The sequence below is a fragment of the Sitophilus oryzae genome, unplaced genomic scaffold, assembly GCF_002938485.1.
Source record: "Sitophilus oryzae breed Bouriz unplaced genomic scaffold, Soryzae_2.0 scaffold_809_pilon_pilon, whole genome shotgun sequence".
Lineage (NCBI taxonomy): Eukaryota > Metazoa > Arthropoda > Insecta > Coleoptera > Curculionidae > Sitophilus > Sitophilus oryzae.
The window spans coordinates 1,097,712-1,111,703 of NW_022147427.1; the positions used below are offsets into that span (position 1 = coordinate 1,097,712).

Consider the following 13,992-nt stretch of genomic DNA (forward strand, 5'->3'; position numbering starts at 1 on the left):
CTTTGGTTGGCCAATAAACCTCAAAAAAGTATAATATACTTTTCTTTGTAATATTTAAAAATATATTAAAAATACTATGCTAGGAGAGGAAGCATATGACACCAGTATAGCGATTCTTGTCAATAGCGCTCTGGCAGTATAATAGTCATGGCCGGAACAGCGATTTTTTAATAACAGGTACGAGCTGTTCCAGTAGCAAAGGATACCTGTTCCAAGAAACCTGTTCCAGTTCCAAACTGTTCCAAAACGAAAAGATCCGTACTTGCGTCATTCTGATTCGGTTGCTATTTTTCTTTTTAAATTTATATAAATGAATATTTTTGCTTAAATAATTAGAACTTCTGGAGATTTTTCTGTTTTCTCTAAATTTAATCTGTCTATGTTGCTATATTACCAAGATATAATATTTTTTAACTAAAAATTAAAAAAACTATCAAATTTTCGAAAAATATAAACTTTTCAAAAACATGTTTTCCCGAAAAAAAACTCATGAGAATCGAAATATACCACCCCTAAAAATATGTGCACTTATTTAAGACCCACCCTGTATAAGCACTAATGAATAGATATAGATTTATAATTTTGTTATATACTTAAAAAGTAAATTCTTGGAAGAGTTTATTTTTTTTTAATATCTACTATATTTTATAATACAAAACAATAACCAACCGTTCTTACGCTGTATTTAAAAAAAAAACTATAATGCGATAATTATATTGCATTTGGCAACAGCGCCAGCATTTTTTTATAATAAAAAATGTTCCTTGCCTATTCTGTTTCTGTTTACATTAAAAAAACAATATATTTAAATTATTATAAATTTAAAATTTATAATAAGAATTTAGTTGAATTTTAAGTAAATATTTTAAATACAGGCTACGGCTACACTTGTTAATACCTGAACGGTAGCGTCCGCTAGACTTTGGCTAGACTAGCGAAACCGATATACTACCTCGATTATCAACCGAAACCAATTCGTCCAGTTCTTTTTACTTAACTGTTTCAAACAGTTCCAAGTTCCTAACTGTTCCAAGCCCTAAACTGTTCCAAGTCCCAAACTATCCCACTATTCAGGTTGCGACTTGAAACAGTTTAGGGCTTGGAACAGTTAAGGACTTGGAACTGTTTGGGACTTGGAACAGTTTGGGACTAGGAACAGTTAAGTAAAAAGAACTAGTTTCAGTTGAGAAACGAGGTAGTATATCACTTTAGCGACGCGGTCGCTTGGCGTTATATGTTATATTATCCAGATTGAGTGCGAGTGCACTAGCGTTGCCGAAATTTGATATATTTAATTAAAATTCAACTAAATTTTTATTATAAATTTTAAATAGGAAATCAATATTTAAAAATACAGAAAGAAAAGAATATCTAATATTTACTATTTTATATATGTAAAATAGAAAAATACATATATAAAATAAAAATAACTTAAATTCCTAGATATTAAACTTAAAGTCCTAGATAGTACAAAAATCAAAATCTATTCTTGTAATAATAAAATTTCAACAGACCTATAAATATGTATACCCTAAATTAAACAACTAAACAAATAATAACAGAGATAGACTAAAATATCTTGGTTTGCTCAAAGAGTACTGACAAGCAAAATAGTATTATAACGTTTAATTACAGATTAACACGAAGAATCGTGGAAGGAATTGTTAACGTTTATAAATATCAATTGATTTAATTTGTTTGCACTAAGTCTTCTTCGGCAATCGGTTAAAACAATTCCCGCTTAATTATGATCATTTTTGTGTACTGCACCAATTTAAGTAACTCTAGATAATAATTCGGTAGCACGAATTAGCCAAAACAAAAAAAAATTAAAGTGAATTCCTTATACCTATTTCGAAAATTATCATACCTATAATAAAGGTCGTCGCCTTTATCATAACAAGCGGTTCCTTTGTCGGTATGTATACATTTTTACGCAGTTTTTTTTAATGTAAACAGAATAGGTGAAGAGAATTTCTTACCATCAAAAAAACGTACTGGCGATGTTGCCAAACGCAATATAATATATAATTATCTCATTTTGAAAAATACACTATTAAGAATCTAGTATCACAAATATACAGCAGGAACAGTTGGAACTGGAACTGGTATAGGATAGCTCATAAACCTGTTCCAAGCCAGTTCCAAAACAAACCTGTTTCGAAAATAACAGATCCTGTTCCAAATCGTCATCACTACAGTATAAGAGGATTACAACATTTTTGAGCTTTTTGAGAAATAATAATCGCATTGTTTATAACAACAATTTCCGCTGGGCAAATTGTGATTTATTTTTGTTGCTTTAGATCGGAGATCCGAAGGATTCGGTACGGAATGGTGTCAGGGCTCTCCTAAAACAAATCAGCGGCGTGTTTCCGGTCAGTCGACTTTCGGTCTACGTCATGGAAGGGGTCAAATCGAAAAACGCCAGGCAAAGGGCGGAGTGCTTGGAGGTCATGGGCTCGATGATCGAAGACTACAGTATCACAGTTTGCCAACCCACTCCAGCTGCCTGTCTTAAAGAGGTTGCCAAGCAGATATCAGACAGAGACAACGCTGTTAGAAATGCGGCTTTGAATTGTGTGGTTCAAGCCTACAATTTGGTTGGAGATAAAGTGTATAAAATGGTCGGAAATGTGAGTATAGACTAAAAAGAAGATCGTTATGGCGTGACTTATTTATGATCCGATTATTTGGACAGATTTCAGATAAAGATATGTCCCTTCTGGAGGAAAGGATAAAGAGGGCCAGTAGACGATCTGTGATACCCAAAGCCGCGCTTAGTGCGACTGTAACCGAAATTCAGCCCAGTAAAAATATAATTCCTGTTATTGATACAGTAATCGATAAAACGGAAGATGATCAAGACCTGGACGAAGATGAAGGCCTACCAGTCATTACGTAATTAAAAAAAAAAAGACATTGTAATATGACAATGAATTTGTTTCTATTTTGCAGACTTCCACCTACAGTAGCTCAGGAACCAGCCAAGAAAGAAGTTCAAGGACCTTTTAAATTGGAATCCGAATTTATGAACGACTTGGACAAAATAACGCCCCATTTCGAAAAGCTGCCCATCATGAACATCGATACCGAATTTTTGAAAGAAGAAGTCAAAATGCCCTCGTTTTACGACAACAAAGCCAAGTGATTTTTTTTTGTAAAATATACCTTTAATAGAATTTTTATTTTCTTTTCTTTTAGGATTATGCCTTTATCGCCGCCAAAGCCGGTTATTGCTAATAAATATGGCGTTCATCATGGACTTAAGACTACCGATCCGGAGATTATGAAAATTATCAGCCTAATAGGAACAAAAAATTTGGCCATCAGTTTGCAAGTAAGATATGCCAATTGTTGAAATTTGTGTTGCACAGCTGTATAAATATCTTAGACATTTAGCGTTAAAAACTTAAAAAGAGATCTTCAATCTTTATAATGTAAACATTCAATCTTTGTACAGAAAGAAGTCTTTATACTGGTACATCTTTAGTTAGCACCTAGGCTAGTAAATATTTTTTTTTATACAAATACCCAATATTTGTTAGCTAAATTTTTTTATGGATGATGGTTTATTATTGACATGTAATAATTCTTGAACGTCGATGTGTTACGGCCTTTAGAATAATAAAATAAAATTGATATCAATAGGGATTGACGCAGTTTTGCGAACTTATGAACAATCCAAACCGAATTCAGTCTTTCACGCTTTACGAAGAGGAATTTGTTAACGCCATCATATCTTTGTTGAAGTACCTGAGCCTTTTAGATCCAGCAAGTGAACCCTCTGTTGCCAGGATCTACAGAGACTTATTTAGGAGCATGGATTCAGTAAATAAAATTACCACAGACTAGTACTTTATAGGATAATGTTATTATTAATATTTTAGTTTTACCAGAAACCACATTTGGGTAAACAAGTATCAGTAGGTGCACTTAAGGAGCTAACCAAACAACTTGTTCTTTTGTTAGTTGATGGTAAATTAGAGAAATGTGGTGATATTTATGTAAAAGCAGTGAATGTTACTTGTGTGAAAGTCATAGAACAGTCGGATCATACAGCAGTGCTATGGTATGTTATTTCAGTTTTCCTCTATTTTTAATTAAGCAATTTTTCACTAGTACTTGAAAAGCAACAGTTCCAAAATAAATTACATTTTGAATATAATTTTTTAGTGCTTTAGTGAAGCTTATCACAGAATGTATCAGTGACGAGAACAGCCCAGAAAGACAAGTTGATTTAGTGATGAAATGCTTATGGAAGGTGATAAAATTAATGCCTAATTGGGGGGAGCATGTGGATTATGAGTCAGTACTTTTGGAAGTGCATCAGTTTTTGGTGAAGTTTCCATCGAAGTGGTGGACGCAAAGACCGGTAGACACTCCTTTGCGCACTATCAAAACTATTCTGCACTCCATTGTGAAAATTAAAGGTGCCAATTCTATGCAGTTGCTCAGTAAAATTTCAAACCCGGTTGAATCCGAAATTGAATCATATATTTTACGTCTCTTAAAGGTAATCATATTTATATTTAATATATTTTGAATTATATGGATTTGAATGCCCTATAAAAAATTACCCCTAGCATTGACATGCTATTTGCCCTTAGTTAACATATTAGATACATCAAAACACTACCTGAATTTTACTTGGGCATGAGACCTACACACTATTAAAACCCATTTAAAAATTTCCATTTCTTTTTAATCTTTGCGTGAGCACTACCAACGCAAACTTAATTTTGTTTTTTATTACTTTTGCCATATTTTATCGAAAAATTTTAAATATTGGCAAGAGAAACCAAGTGACTGAAATGATGGTGTTTTGTGTATTTTTTTAATTTTCTGCCTAAAAGAAAAACGAATAAAGCGTTGTATTTTCACCACGGTTATGTTCTTTTGATGATATTCAAATTTTTTCGTTGAAATGTGTCAAAAATTAGAAAAAAAATACTTGGTTTTAAAATAGTTTTTAATAATACATTTAGTTCTGGTAGGCTCTAAGTAACTCACTAAAATTTGGTGTGGGTCTCGTGCCCAGAACTAGAGATATAGTACATCGAAATTTTACCAGCTTATTTTACATTTTTTTATGAAAAATGTTGTAAATTATCTTTTATTATAATTGTACGGAATAAATATTTTTTAGAGCTTAAAAATAGCACAAGCTCAAGACGTCCCATTACAGTCCCAAAGAAAAGGCATCTCCAGAGCTAATCATAACATGTTAACCGATATATTTCAAAAAATCGGCAGCAAAGAAGATACGAAAGAAGGTTTGAATCTCTTGTACGACTTCATGCAGCAAAATCCTGAAGCCGACATAGAGCCTTTCCTGAGTAAATCGAGCAAATTCTTCCAGGACTATATAAAATCAGGCCTAAAGGATATAGAGACATCAAGGAAAATCGCAAAATTCTGTCCCAGTGGTAAGTCTTAAAATGGACGAAGCGGTTTGTGCCTAGTCGGTCACCAACTCGGCGAAGAGACGTTTCAAAACACACGGTTCGTCATTGCAACTGCGTAGCCGTAAAATCGCTTTCGGTGCATACTAGGGAAGGGTGGCAGATTCGGCACAAACCGCTCTGTCTGGTTTAAGCCTTAGGGCTAAAAAAGCGTCTCCTTAATGACACTTGTATAAATCAGACAGTTTTACGACTAATCGGCAGTGAGTTGTCAGGGTGCAGCCACAGTATCCTAAAAACGGCGTAACGGCATAATGACCTTGAATAGATTTCCAGTAATTCTATTGGCTGAAACATTCATCTGTCAGAAATTTTATCTGTCAAATTCATCTGTCAAAAATTTCAGCCAATAGAATTACTGGAAATCGATTCAAGGTCGTTACGCCGTAACGCCGATACGCCGTTTTTAGGATAGTGTGGCTGCACCCTCACATCAGTACCCAGTGGCGTAGCATGGTACAAAGAAAACAAGGTATGATCGATAGCGGCCCCGATTTCTTTAAGTTTGCGCATACCACCTGTGACGTCATACGCCATACAAAAAATATCCATATTGTTCAATTGCCACTAATAAAAAAAGACCTAAAATAGGGAAGAATTAGGACATAACCCCAAAAGTTGTGTCAAATCATCGAGCTTGACATTTGAAAAATTATTTTCACATTTTGACACAATCAAATTTCACAGATGACACAATCTGTTTGACAATTTGAAATTGGCGCGCAGAGCTTGCCGACCAATGGTGCCGTTTATCACCTGTGCCGTAGTGACCAACCTGCGCAAATCATACCTTGTATTCTTTGTATCATGGTGGCGTAGCTACACTCTCGCTAACAACCGCGGTCGCGGGTGTCCTATGAGCTAGAGGGCCCTCGCCGACCGGTTAAAAAGACTTTTTAACATACAAACGGCAAACTTTGACTTTAAAAGTATTTTGTAACTTGTAATACCAGGGTCCCAACGCCAAAACTGAAGGAACACAACTTGAATACAACATTTATAGTTACGCGACTGTCAATACCTGTTATATGGGACAAAAGAGACGTAGACGTTCTTAGGGAGTTTTTGTTCATCAGTGTTGCCAGAGAAATAGAGAATTTGGATAATTGGGCGAACGCATAAAAATCCGCAATGTAAAAACTATTTTTTTACGCGTAAAAAACATTTTATTAAAAGAAAAAAAATCGGTCGTTTTGAAGGAAGGGAAGCTACTCACATAAAAGTAATAGAGAAATGTATAAGAAATATTTGGATGCAGAAAACCATATTGTTGCGGGCCGGTGTGGACTCGACCTAACCTCACAATATGGCCCGCCCTCGGATGACCTTAACATCGCATAGACACCGCAATGATTCATTCGTTCGAGAAGAATCGAGTTCCACTGGAATGGACTAGTACATACGAGAACATTCGAAAACATTCTCTACGCACCTAACGATCTATGGACTATTCTAGAGTTCTTTACCTGTCGGTATAAAAGCCGGCGGCGGTGGCCTACAGGGGGCAGTTATAAATATACCAGTGCAGTTGACGCGCTAAAATTCAAAATAAATTCTTAGTTATAAATCGTTTGTAAATAGTTCTATAAGTCTTTTATCGTTATTGTTTTTGTTAATTAGTGTTAAATAAATAGTGTTTAAATAAATTGTGACTTTCTATCCACACGGAACCGACGAAAAACGTAACAATTGGTGTCAGGTGTGGGGTGTGTGATAGACAAGAAAAATAAAAAGACTGACCATGGCTCTGAAAAAATTGTTGAAAGACTTGAAAGTGTCCGAACTGAAATGTATATTGGAAGAGAGAGACTGCGAGACAGATGGAAAGAAAAGCATTTTGCAAGCTAGACTGAGAGACGTTTTGGTGGAGGAAGGTGAGGATCCTGACACATTTTGCTTTGAGTTGGAAGGTGACCTTGACTCTTGCCTACAAAAATTAGAAAATAAAATGACAGAGAATTCTCAAAAATTAGACGACAACTTGAACAATTTGAATAGTAAAATGATTAACTTGGAAGAGAATTTGAATGATAAAATGACAGAGAATTCTCAAAAATTAGACGACAACTTGAACAATTTGAATAGTAAAATAATTGACTTGGAAGTTAATTTAGAAGAGAAAATCAGTGATAAAATTAATATTTTGGAAGATAAGATCGCAGAAAATTCTAAAGACATACAGGCCAGCTTTAATAATAAAATACTTAATTTAGAAGAAAAGATAACAGAAAATTCCAGGGAATTAGAAGAAAAGATTATAGAGAATTCTACGGAGCTACAAGACAAAATAACACAAATTGAGGACGATGTAAATAAAAAAATCGAAATTTTAAAACAAGAAATAGAAAAGGCCAATTCACCAAAATGTCAAGAAACATCGGAGGCACCGAAACTAGTCGAAAATAAGTATATCTCAAAGCCAGTTATTAAGCCTCCACAGTTTGACGGAAAAACCGCTTGGGCCAATTATTTTTGCCAGTTTGAGGCCGCTGCGAGAGCGAACGGATGGACAATCGCTGAAAAGGCTACCGCTTTGACTGTCGCACTGCGAGGAGATGCGACTGATATTCTGCAGACATTGTCACCATCGGAACAGGGAGATTATCAGCAATTGGTACGACATTTAGAAATGAGGTACGGCCAAGCTCATTTGGAACATGTCTATCATTCCCAGCTAAAAATCGCATTCAAAAGTCAAATGAGTCTCTGCAGGAGTTTGAAGCCGACGTAGCCCGCCTCGTTCGCCTTGCGTACCCTGCTACGCCAGAGAATGTTATGGAGCGGTTGGCAGTACAGGCATTCTCCGACGGCTTACGTGATAACGAGACAAGACAAGCACTTCTCCTAGCCCACCCAACGCACTTGGTGGATGCTTTAGCACGTGCCCTAGAATTTGAGGCCGCGAAACAAAGTTCTCGGTCTCTAGTGAGAGTACGGGCGGTCAACCAATGTTCCGACGAATCCGTGGCAAGCATTGTACGGAAAGTCATGGAGGAGTACATGGGCAAGAAAGGACCGACTTGTTGCTGGAATTGCGGCCAGGCAGGACACGTAAGAAGTCACTGTAAAGAAAAAAGGACGTGGACCCGGTTTCGCCAAGTGTCGAATCAAAGGGACACATATCGAGCAGTACCCAACAGGTTCCAACGAAAACTGCTCAAGTCGCATCGCTACAACACAAGTTCAACAGCATTTTTGTGGATGGTTTCGTGGATGGAGAGTTACGGACCATGCTTTTGGATACGGGTGCGACCAAAACGATCATCAGGCGGATATCCTTAAAACATCAAAAAGGATTAAAACAACACAATGGCGACTACGTACAGCTACAGGAAGCTCCGCTCTCATCCATGGAGAGGTAGATCTTAATTTTGTTATCGGAAGCACCTGTTTTAATCATCGAGTGTTAGTAGCAGACATCGAAGATGAACTTATTCTCGGAATGGACATCATGACCACTAGAGGTTTTGAGCTAAACCTCAAACAAGGAATTTTGAAAATAAATGAAGAAGAAGTGGTTCTGCATCGAAAATGTGAGGAGACGCTTCGCGTGGTGGTAGCAGAAGATGTTTCGATCCCTGAGCGCTGTGAGATATTTTTGGATGGTTGCCTAGAAGGTAAAATGAATAATGGGAGTATTATTCTGTTGGAGCCAAGGAACCATGACAGCGAAATAGGACGAGGGATCGCTGTTGGAAAAGCCCTGCTACGAGCGAAGAAAACTGTACCGGTGAGAGTAATGAACACGAATTATTATTCTGTATCCTTGAAGAAGGGAACCCTCTTAGGGTACTGTTGTTCGGTCTCCTCAGTCGTTCGAAGCGTGGAAGCCTCCAAAGTTTCGACTTCAAAAATTCCGGACAAAATGGTGAAGGAGTTAGTAAACGTTAAAGGATTATCTCCCGAAAATAGAAGAAAATTGAGAAACCTGATAATCAAGTATCAAGATGTGTTTGATAAAGGAGAAGCAGGACAGAGAGGTCGTACCAATTTAGTACAACACAAAATTGATACCGGAGATGCACGACCAATCAAACAAAATCCGAGAAGACTTCCGCTCGCCAAACGTGAAGAAGCTGATAAAATCCTTCGAGAAATGAAAGAAGAGGGTGTCATCGAACCATCTAACAGCCCGTGGACATCGCCGGTAGTACTAGTAAAGAAGAAAGACGGTACCACCAGGTTCTGTGTTGATTATCGGCAGCTCAATAATGTTACCAAGAAGGATAGTTATCCCCTGCCGAGGATAGACGATACTCTAGACACGCTGGCGGGGTCAACGATATTCTCTACGTTAGATCTGAAGAGTGGATATTGGCAAGTCGACATGGCGCCGAAAGACAGAGAGAAGACAGCGTTCTCGGTGGGCTCCGGACTGTGGCAATTTACCGTCATGCCTTTTGGATTGTGCAACGCGCCAGCTACCTTTGAGAGACTAATGGAGTCTGTGTTAAAGGGACTATCCTGGACTACCTGTTTAGTGTACCTGGATGACATCATAGTGGTTGGGAAATCCTTTGACGATCATCTGAAGAATTTGGAAGAAGTTTTCAAGCGACTAGGGAGCTCTGGTTTGAAACTTAGCCCCAAGAAATGTCATCTGTGTCAAGAAAAGGTACACTACTTGGGACATGTAGTCTCCTCCCAAGGAGTTGCGGTAGATCCACAGAAGACCAAGACAGTGGAAGAGTGGCCAATACCTAAAGATAAACATGAACTACGAAGCTTTTGGGACTATGCACATACTATCGCCGCTATGTACAGGGTTTCGCCACCATCGCAAAACCATTGACCAGACTTACCGAAGGCGAGAGGCGTTTCTCTTGGGACTCAGATTCTGACGAGGCATTCCGAAAATTGAAGAAGTCCCTGACTAGTGCGCCCATACTTAGCTACCCTCTTGGCAACGGAAACTTTATATTGGATACCGACGCTAGCAATGTTGCGTTAGGCGCTGTTCTGTCTCAGATCCAGGATGGTCAAGAAAAAGTCATTGGTTATTTTAGTAAGACCTTGTCAAAACCGGAAAGGAACTACTGTGTAACCAGACGAGAATTACTAGCAGTAGTTAAAGCAGTGGAACACTTCTACAAGTATCTCTATGGAAGAAAGTTCTTGTTAAGAACAGACCATGCTGCTTTGAAATGGCTGTTGCAGTTTAAGAATCCTGGTAGCTAGATGGATTGAACGATTACAAGAATTTGACTTCGACACAGAACATCGAGCTGGGACAATCCATCGGAATGCCGACGCACTTTCCAGAAGACCTTGCGCTAAGGACTGTAAGCATTGTTCCCGAGCAGAAGAGAAAGAAGTGAAACTCCTAAGAACAACTGTGGTTAATGATAGTTGGCAACCCGAAGATCTTGCAAATGACCAAACCAGTGACCCAGAATTAGGTTTAGTAATTAACTGGAAAAACACAGGCCAAAGACCAACGTGGGAAGAAGTTTGCAGATATTCGCCGAACTTAAAGTCGTACTGGGCCCAGTGGAATTCCTTGGTAATAGATAACGGACTACTTCGCCGTGTGATCGAGAGACCGGAGGGACAAGAAGAGAGAAGACAGATCGTCATTCCAAAGAAGAGGGTCCCAGAAGTCTTGGAGGAAGTTCACAATGGAACCAGCGGAGACATCTTGGTGTTACCAAGACACTTGGCAAGCTGCGTGAACGGTTCTACTGGGTGAACTGCAAAGAAGATGTGAGGGCCTGGTGTAAGAAATGTGACATTTGCGCAGCCATTAATGGGCCACAAAAGCGTGGTAAAGCCCCTATGCGCCAGTACAATGTTGGTAGTCCCTTCGAACGAATAGCGATCGACGTGGCTGGTCCTTTCCCGGAGACGAACGATGGCAACAAATACATTGTGGTAGTAATGGATTACTTCAGCAAATGGGTCGAGGCCTACGCGTTGCCAAATCAAGAAGCGTCCACGATTGCTGATGCCCTTGTTAAAGAATGGATCTGCAGGTTTGGTGTTCCCATGGAGCTTCATTCAGATCAGGGAAGAAACTTTGAGTCCAATCTGTTCCAAGGCGTCTGTGAAGTCCTGAACATCCGCAAGACCAGGACGACTGCTCTACATCCACAATCCGATGGGATGGTTGAACGCATGAACAGAACTATCAACCGTTATCTGGCCAAAGTAGTCTCTGACCACCAAAGAGACTGGGACAAATTTCTTCACCTGTTCCTGTTGGCCTACCGTTCATCCGTCCAAGAATCTACAGGGCAAACTCCAGCCAGCATCGTTATGGGACGGGAAGTGCGCCTACCCTGTGATCTGAAATTTGGTTGCCGACCGGGAGAAGAAGTCGCCGGAGAAGATTATGTCCACACACTACGTCAAAGGATGGACGACATTCATCAGAGAGTCCGCCTAAATATTCAAAGTGCTAGTGACCGAATGAAGGAACACTACGACATTCAAGCTGAGCATGGAGGATACCAACCAGGGAAGTTGGTGTGGCTATATAACCCGCAGAGACGTCGTGGGTTATCTCCGAAGCTACAATCCTCGTGGGAAGGGCCATACGAAGTCATGGATAGAATTAATGACGTCGTATACCGTATCAGAAAATTGCCAAAAGGAAAACCGAGGGTAGTCCATTTCAACCGTTTGAGCCCCTACCAAGGCGAAATAGAAGATCGTGCTGGGACCGTGAGAACCTGCAGCTTTGATCCCCCTGATTCGGAGATGTCCTTTGACGATTTCATGGCCCGATACAACAGCAGTGAGAAGGCTCGCTATGGTGTAACCAAAGAAGATCAACGAGACCTCTTTTCCGTGCCTCCTGATTATTCGCTCGCTCATTGTGTGGCTCGAGATTTGCGGATGTCCAGAGGAATCGCTGCGACGTTCAATGAGAAGTTTGGGCGTGTCGGAGAACTACGCCGACAGGATCCAGAGGTTGGAAGCGTCTTGAGGCTAACCGACAATGCACATGGTCAAGCAAGGCACATCTTCTACCTGGTCACCAAGGAATGGTCCCCGAGTAAGCCGACTTATCTCAATCTATGGAAGACCCTGATTGAACTGAGAGAAGCCCTGCTAAACAACAACATTGCACGATTAGCCATTCCGAAGCTGGCGTGTGGACTCGATGGTTTGAGTTGGCGTACAATCCGGAACATGATTGAAGTCTTGTTCAGATTTACGGGAATCGAGATCCTCGTTTGCTGCTACAACCCAAAGCTGAGATCGGGAGAGAAAACTGTAGACTGCTATTTCTACCAGACTTCGCAATGTACCAGGGGCCAGCTTTGCAAATACCTTCATTCACCGTATACATCTCGGGACGAGCATGTGCCTAAGAAGGGGGCAGTGTTGCGGGCCGGTGTGGACTCGACCTAACCTCACAATATGGCCCGCCCTCGGATGACCTTAACATCGCATAGACACCGCAATGATTCATTCGTTCGAGAAGAATCGAGTTCCACTGGAATGGACTAGTACATACGAGAACATTCGAAAACCTTCTCTACGCACCTAACGATCTATGGACTATTCTAGAGTTCTTTACCAGTCGGTATAAAAGCCGGCGGCGGTGGCCTACAGGGGGCAGTTATAAATATACCAGTGCAGTTGACGCGCTAAAATTCAAAATAAATTCTTAGTTATAAATCGTTTGTAAATAGTTCTATAAGTCTTTTATCGTTATTGTTTTTGTTAATTAATGTTAAATAAATAGTGTTTAAATAAATTGTGACTTTCTATCCACACGGAACCGACGAAAAACGTAACAATATATAGCGTGTGGTGTATCGGAACACGGAACGGGAATAAGTCGTTAAATTTCTTTCATCTAAAAATTCGTTTTATTTGGAATAGGCATTTAGATGTTTTTTGCAAAAATCTACCGCCAAATTACTAAAATTTTATAATACGACCCAGAGAAAGCTACAATTAGAGTACCAGCAAAAATATGATGTTCTCATTGTCAAATTCGATGTCACATTTTGCTTAAAGTTTTGTTTACAAGAATTTTGGTATATTCTTTGCAAGCATTTTTGTAGTTAGGTAAGGGTAATTACTTTTTTTCTGAACTGGAACGAAATCTACAAAAGCATTAGTTGAACTGGAAATACTATTCGCGGTGTATCACTTGTTTGCTGTTCATTACTCGATCACTCTGGTGGCCTCGCTCATACTACATACATAATAATATAACATACAATAATTTTAAGAAATATGTCCCCATTCACAGCCAAACAATACCCCAAATGGTAAAATTCACGTCTGACGATACAATGTTGATTTTTTTGCATTCCACAGAGATAGCATTTTAAGTTCATCCAAATTTCTGTATTTAATATGCCTATAGAGAGGGTTTTTGAGTGTGCTTCATAGGATAACTATCTATTTGAAACCAGATCTCATGATCTTCAGGGAAGATTTCTTCTGTAACCAGCTCAATTTCTTCTTGTAATAGCCAATAATCTTATGTGTCCAAAGAGTAATGCTGTGAGCTGCCTAGATATTCCTATTGTCTCCCCAATAGACGGAAGTCAGTGTTTTTCTTTCC

At 39.0% G+C, this 13,992-nt stretch overlaps 1 protein-coding gene across 3 annotated transcripts in view; it reads left to right on the forward strand.

The window, feature by feature from the left end:
• The window catches only part of LOC115888900 (protein mini spindles), a 33,992-nt gene that overhangs the window by 18,923 nt on the left and 1,077 nt on the right, over positions 1 to 13,992 (forward strand). For all 3 annotated transcript variants that reach the window (XM_030908782.1, XM_030908781.1, XM_030908783.1), the window contains exons 21-28: positions 2,307 to 2,636; positions 2,702 to 2,901; positions 2,959 to 3,147; positions 3,205 to 3,340; positions 3,652 to 3,831; positions 3,891 to 4,072; positions 4,177 to 4,516; positions 5,150 to 5,429. In XM_030908782.1, the coding sequence (XP_030764642.1) occupies positions 2,307 to 2,636; positions 2,702 to 2,901; positions 2,959 to 3,147; positions 3,205 to 3,340; positions 3,652 to 3,831; positions 3,891 to 4,072; positions 4,177 to 4,516; positions 5,150 to 5,429 (1,837 nt within the window). The remainder of the gene's footprint in view (positions 1 to 2,306; positions 2,637 to 2,701; positions 2,902 to 2,958; positions 3,148 to 3,204; positions 3,341 to 3,651; positions 3,832 to 3,890; positions 4,073 to 4,176; positions 4,517 to 5,149; positions 5,430 to 13,992) is intronic.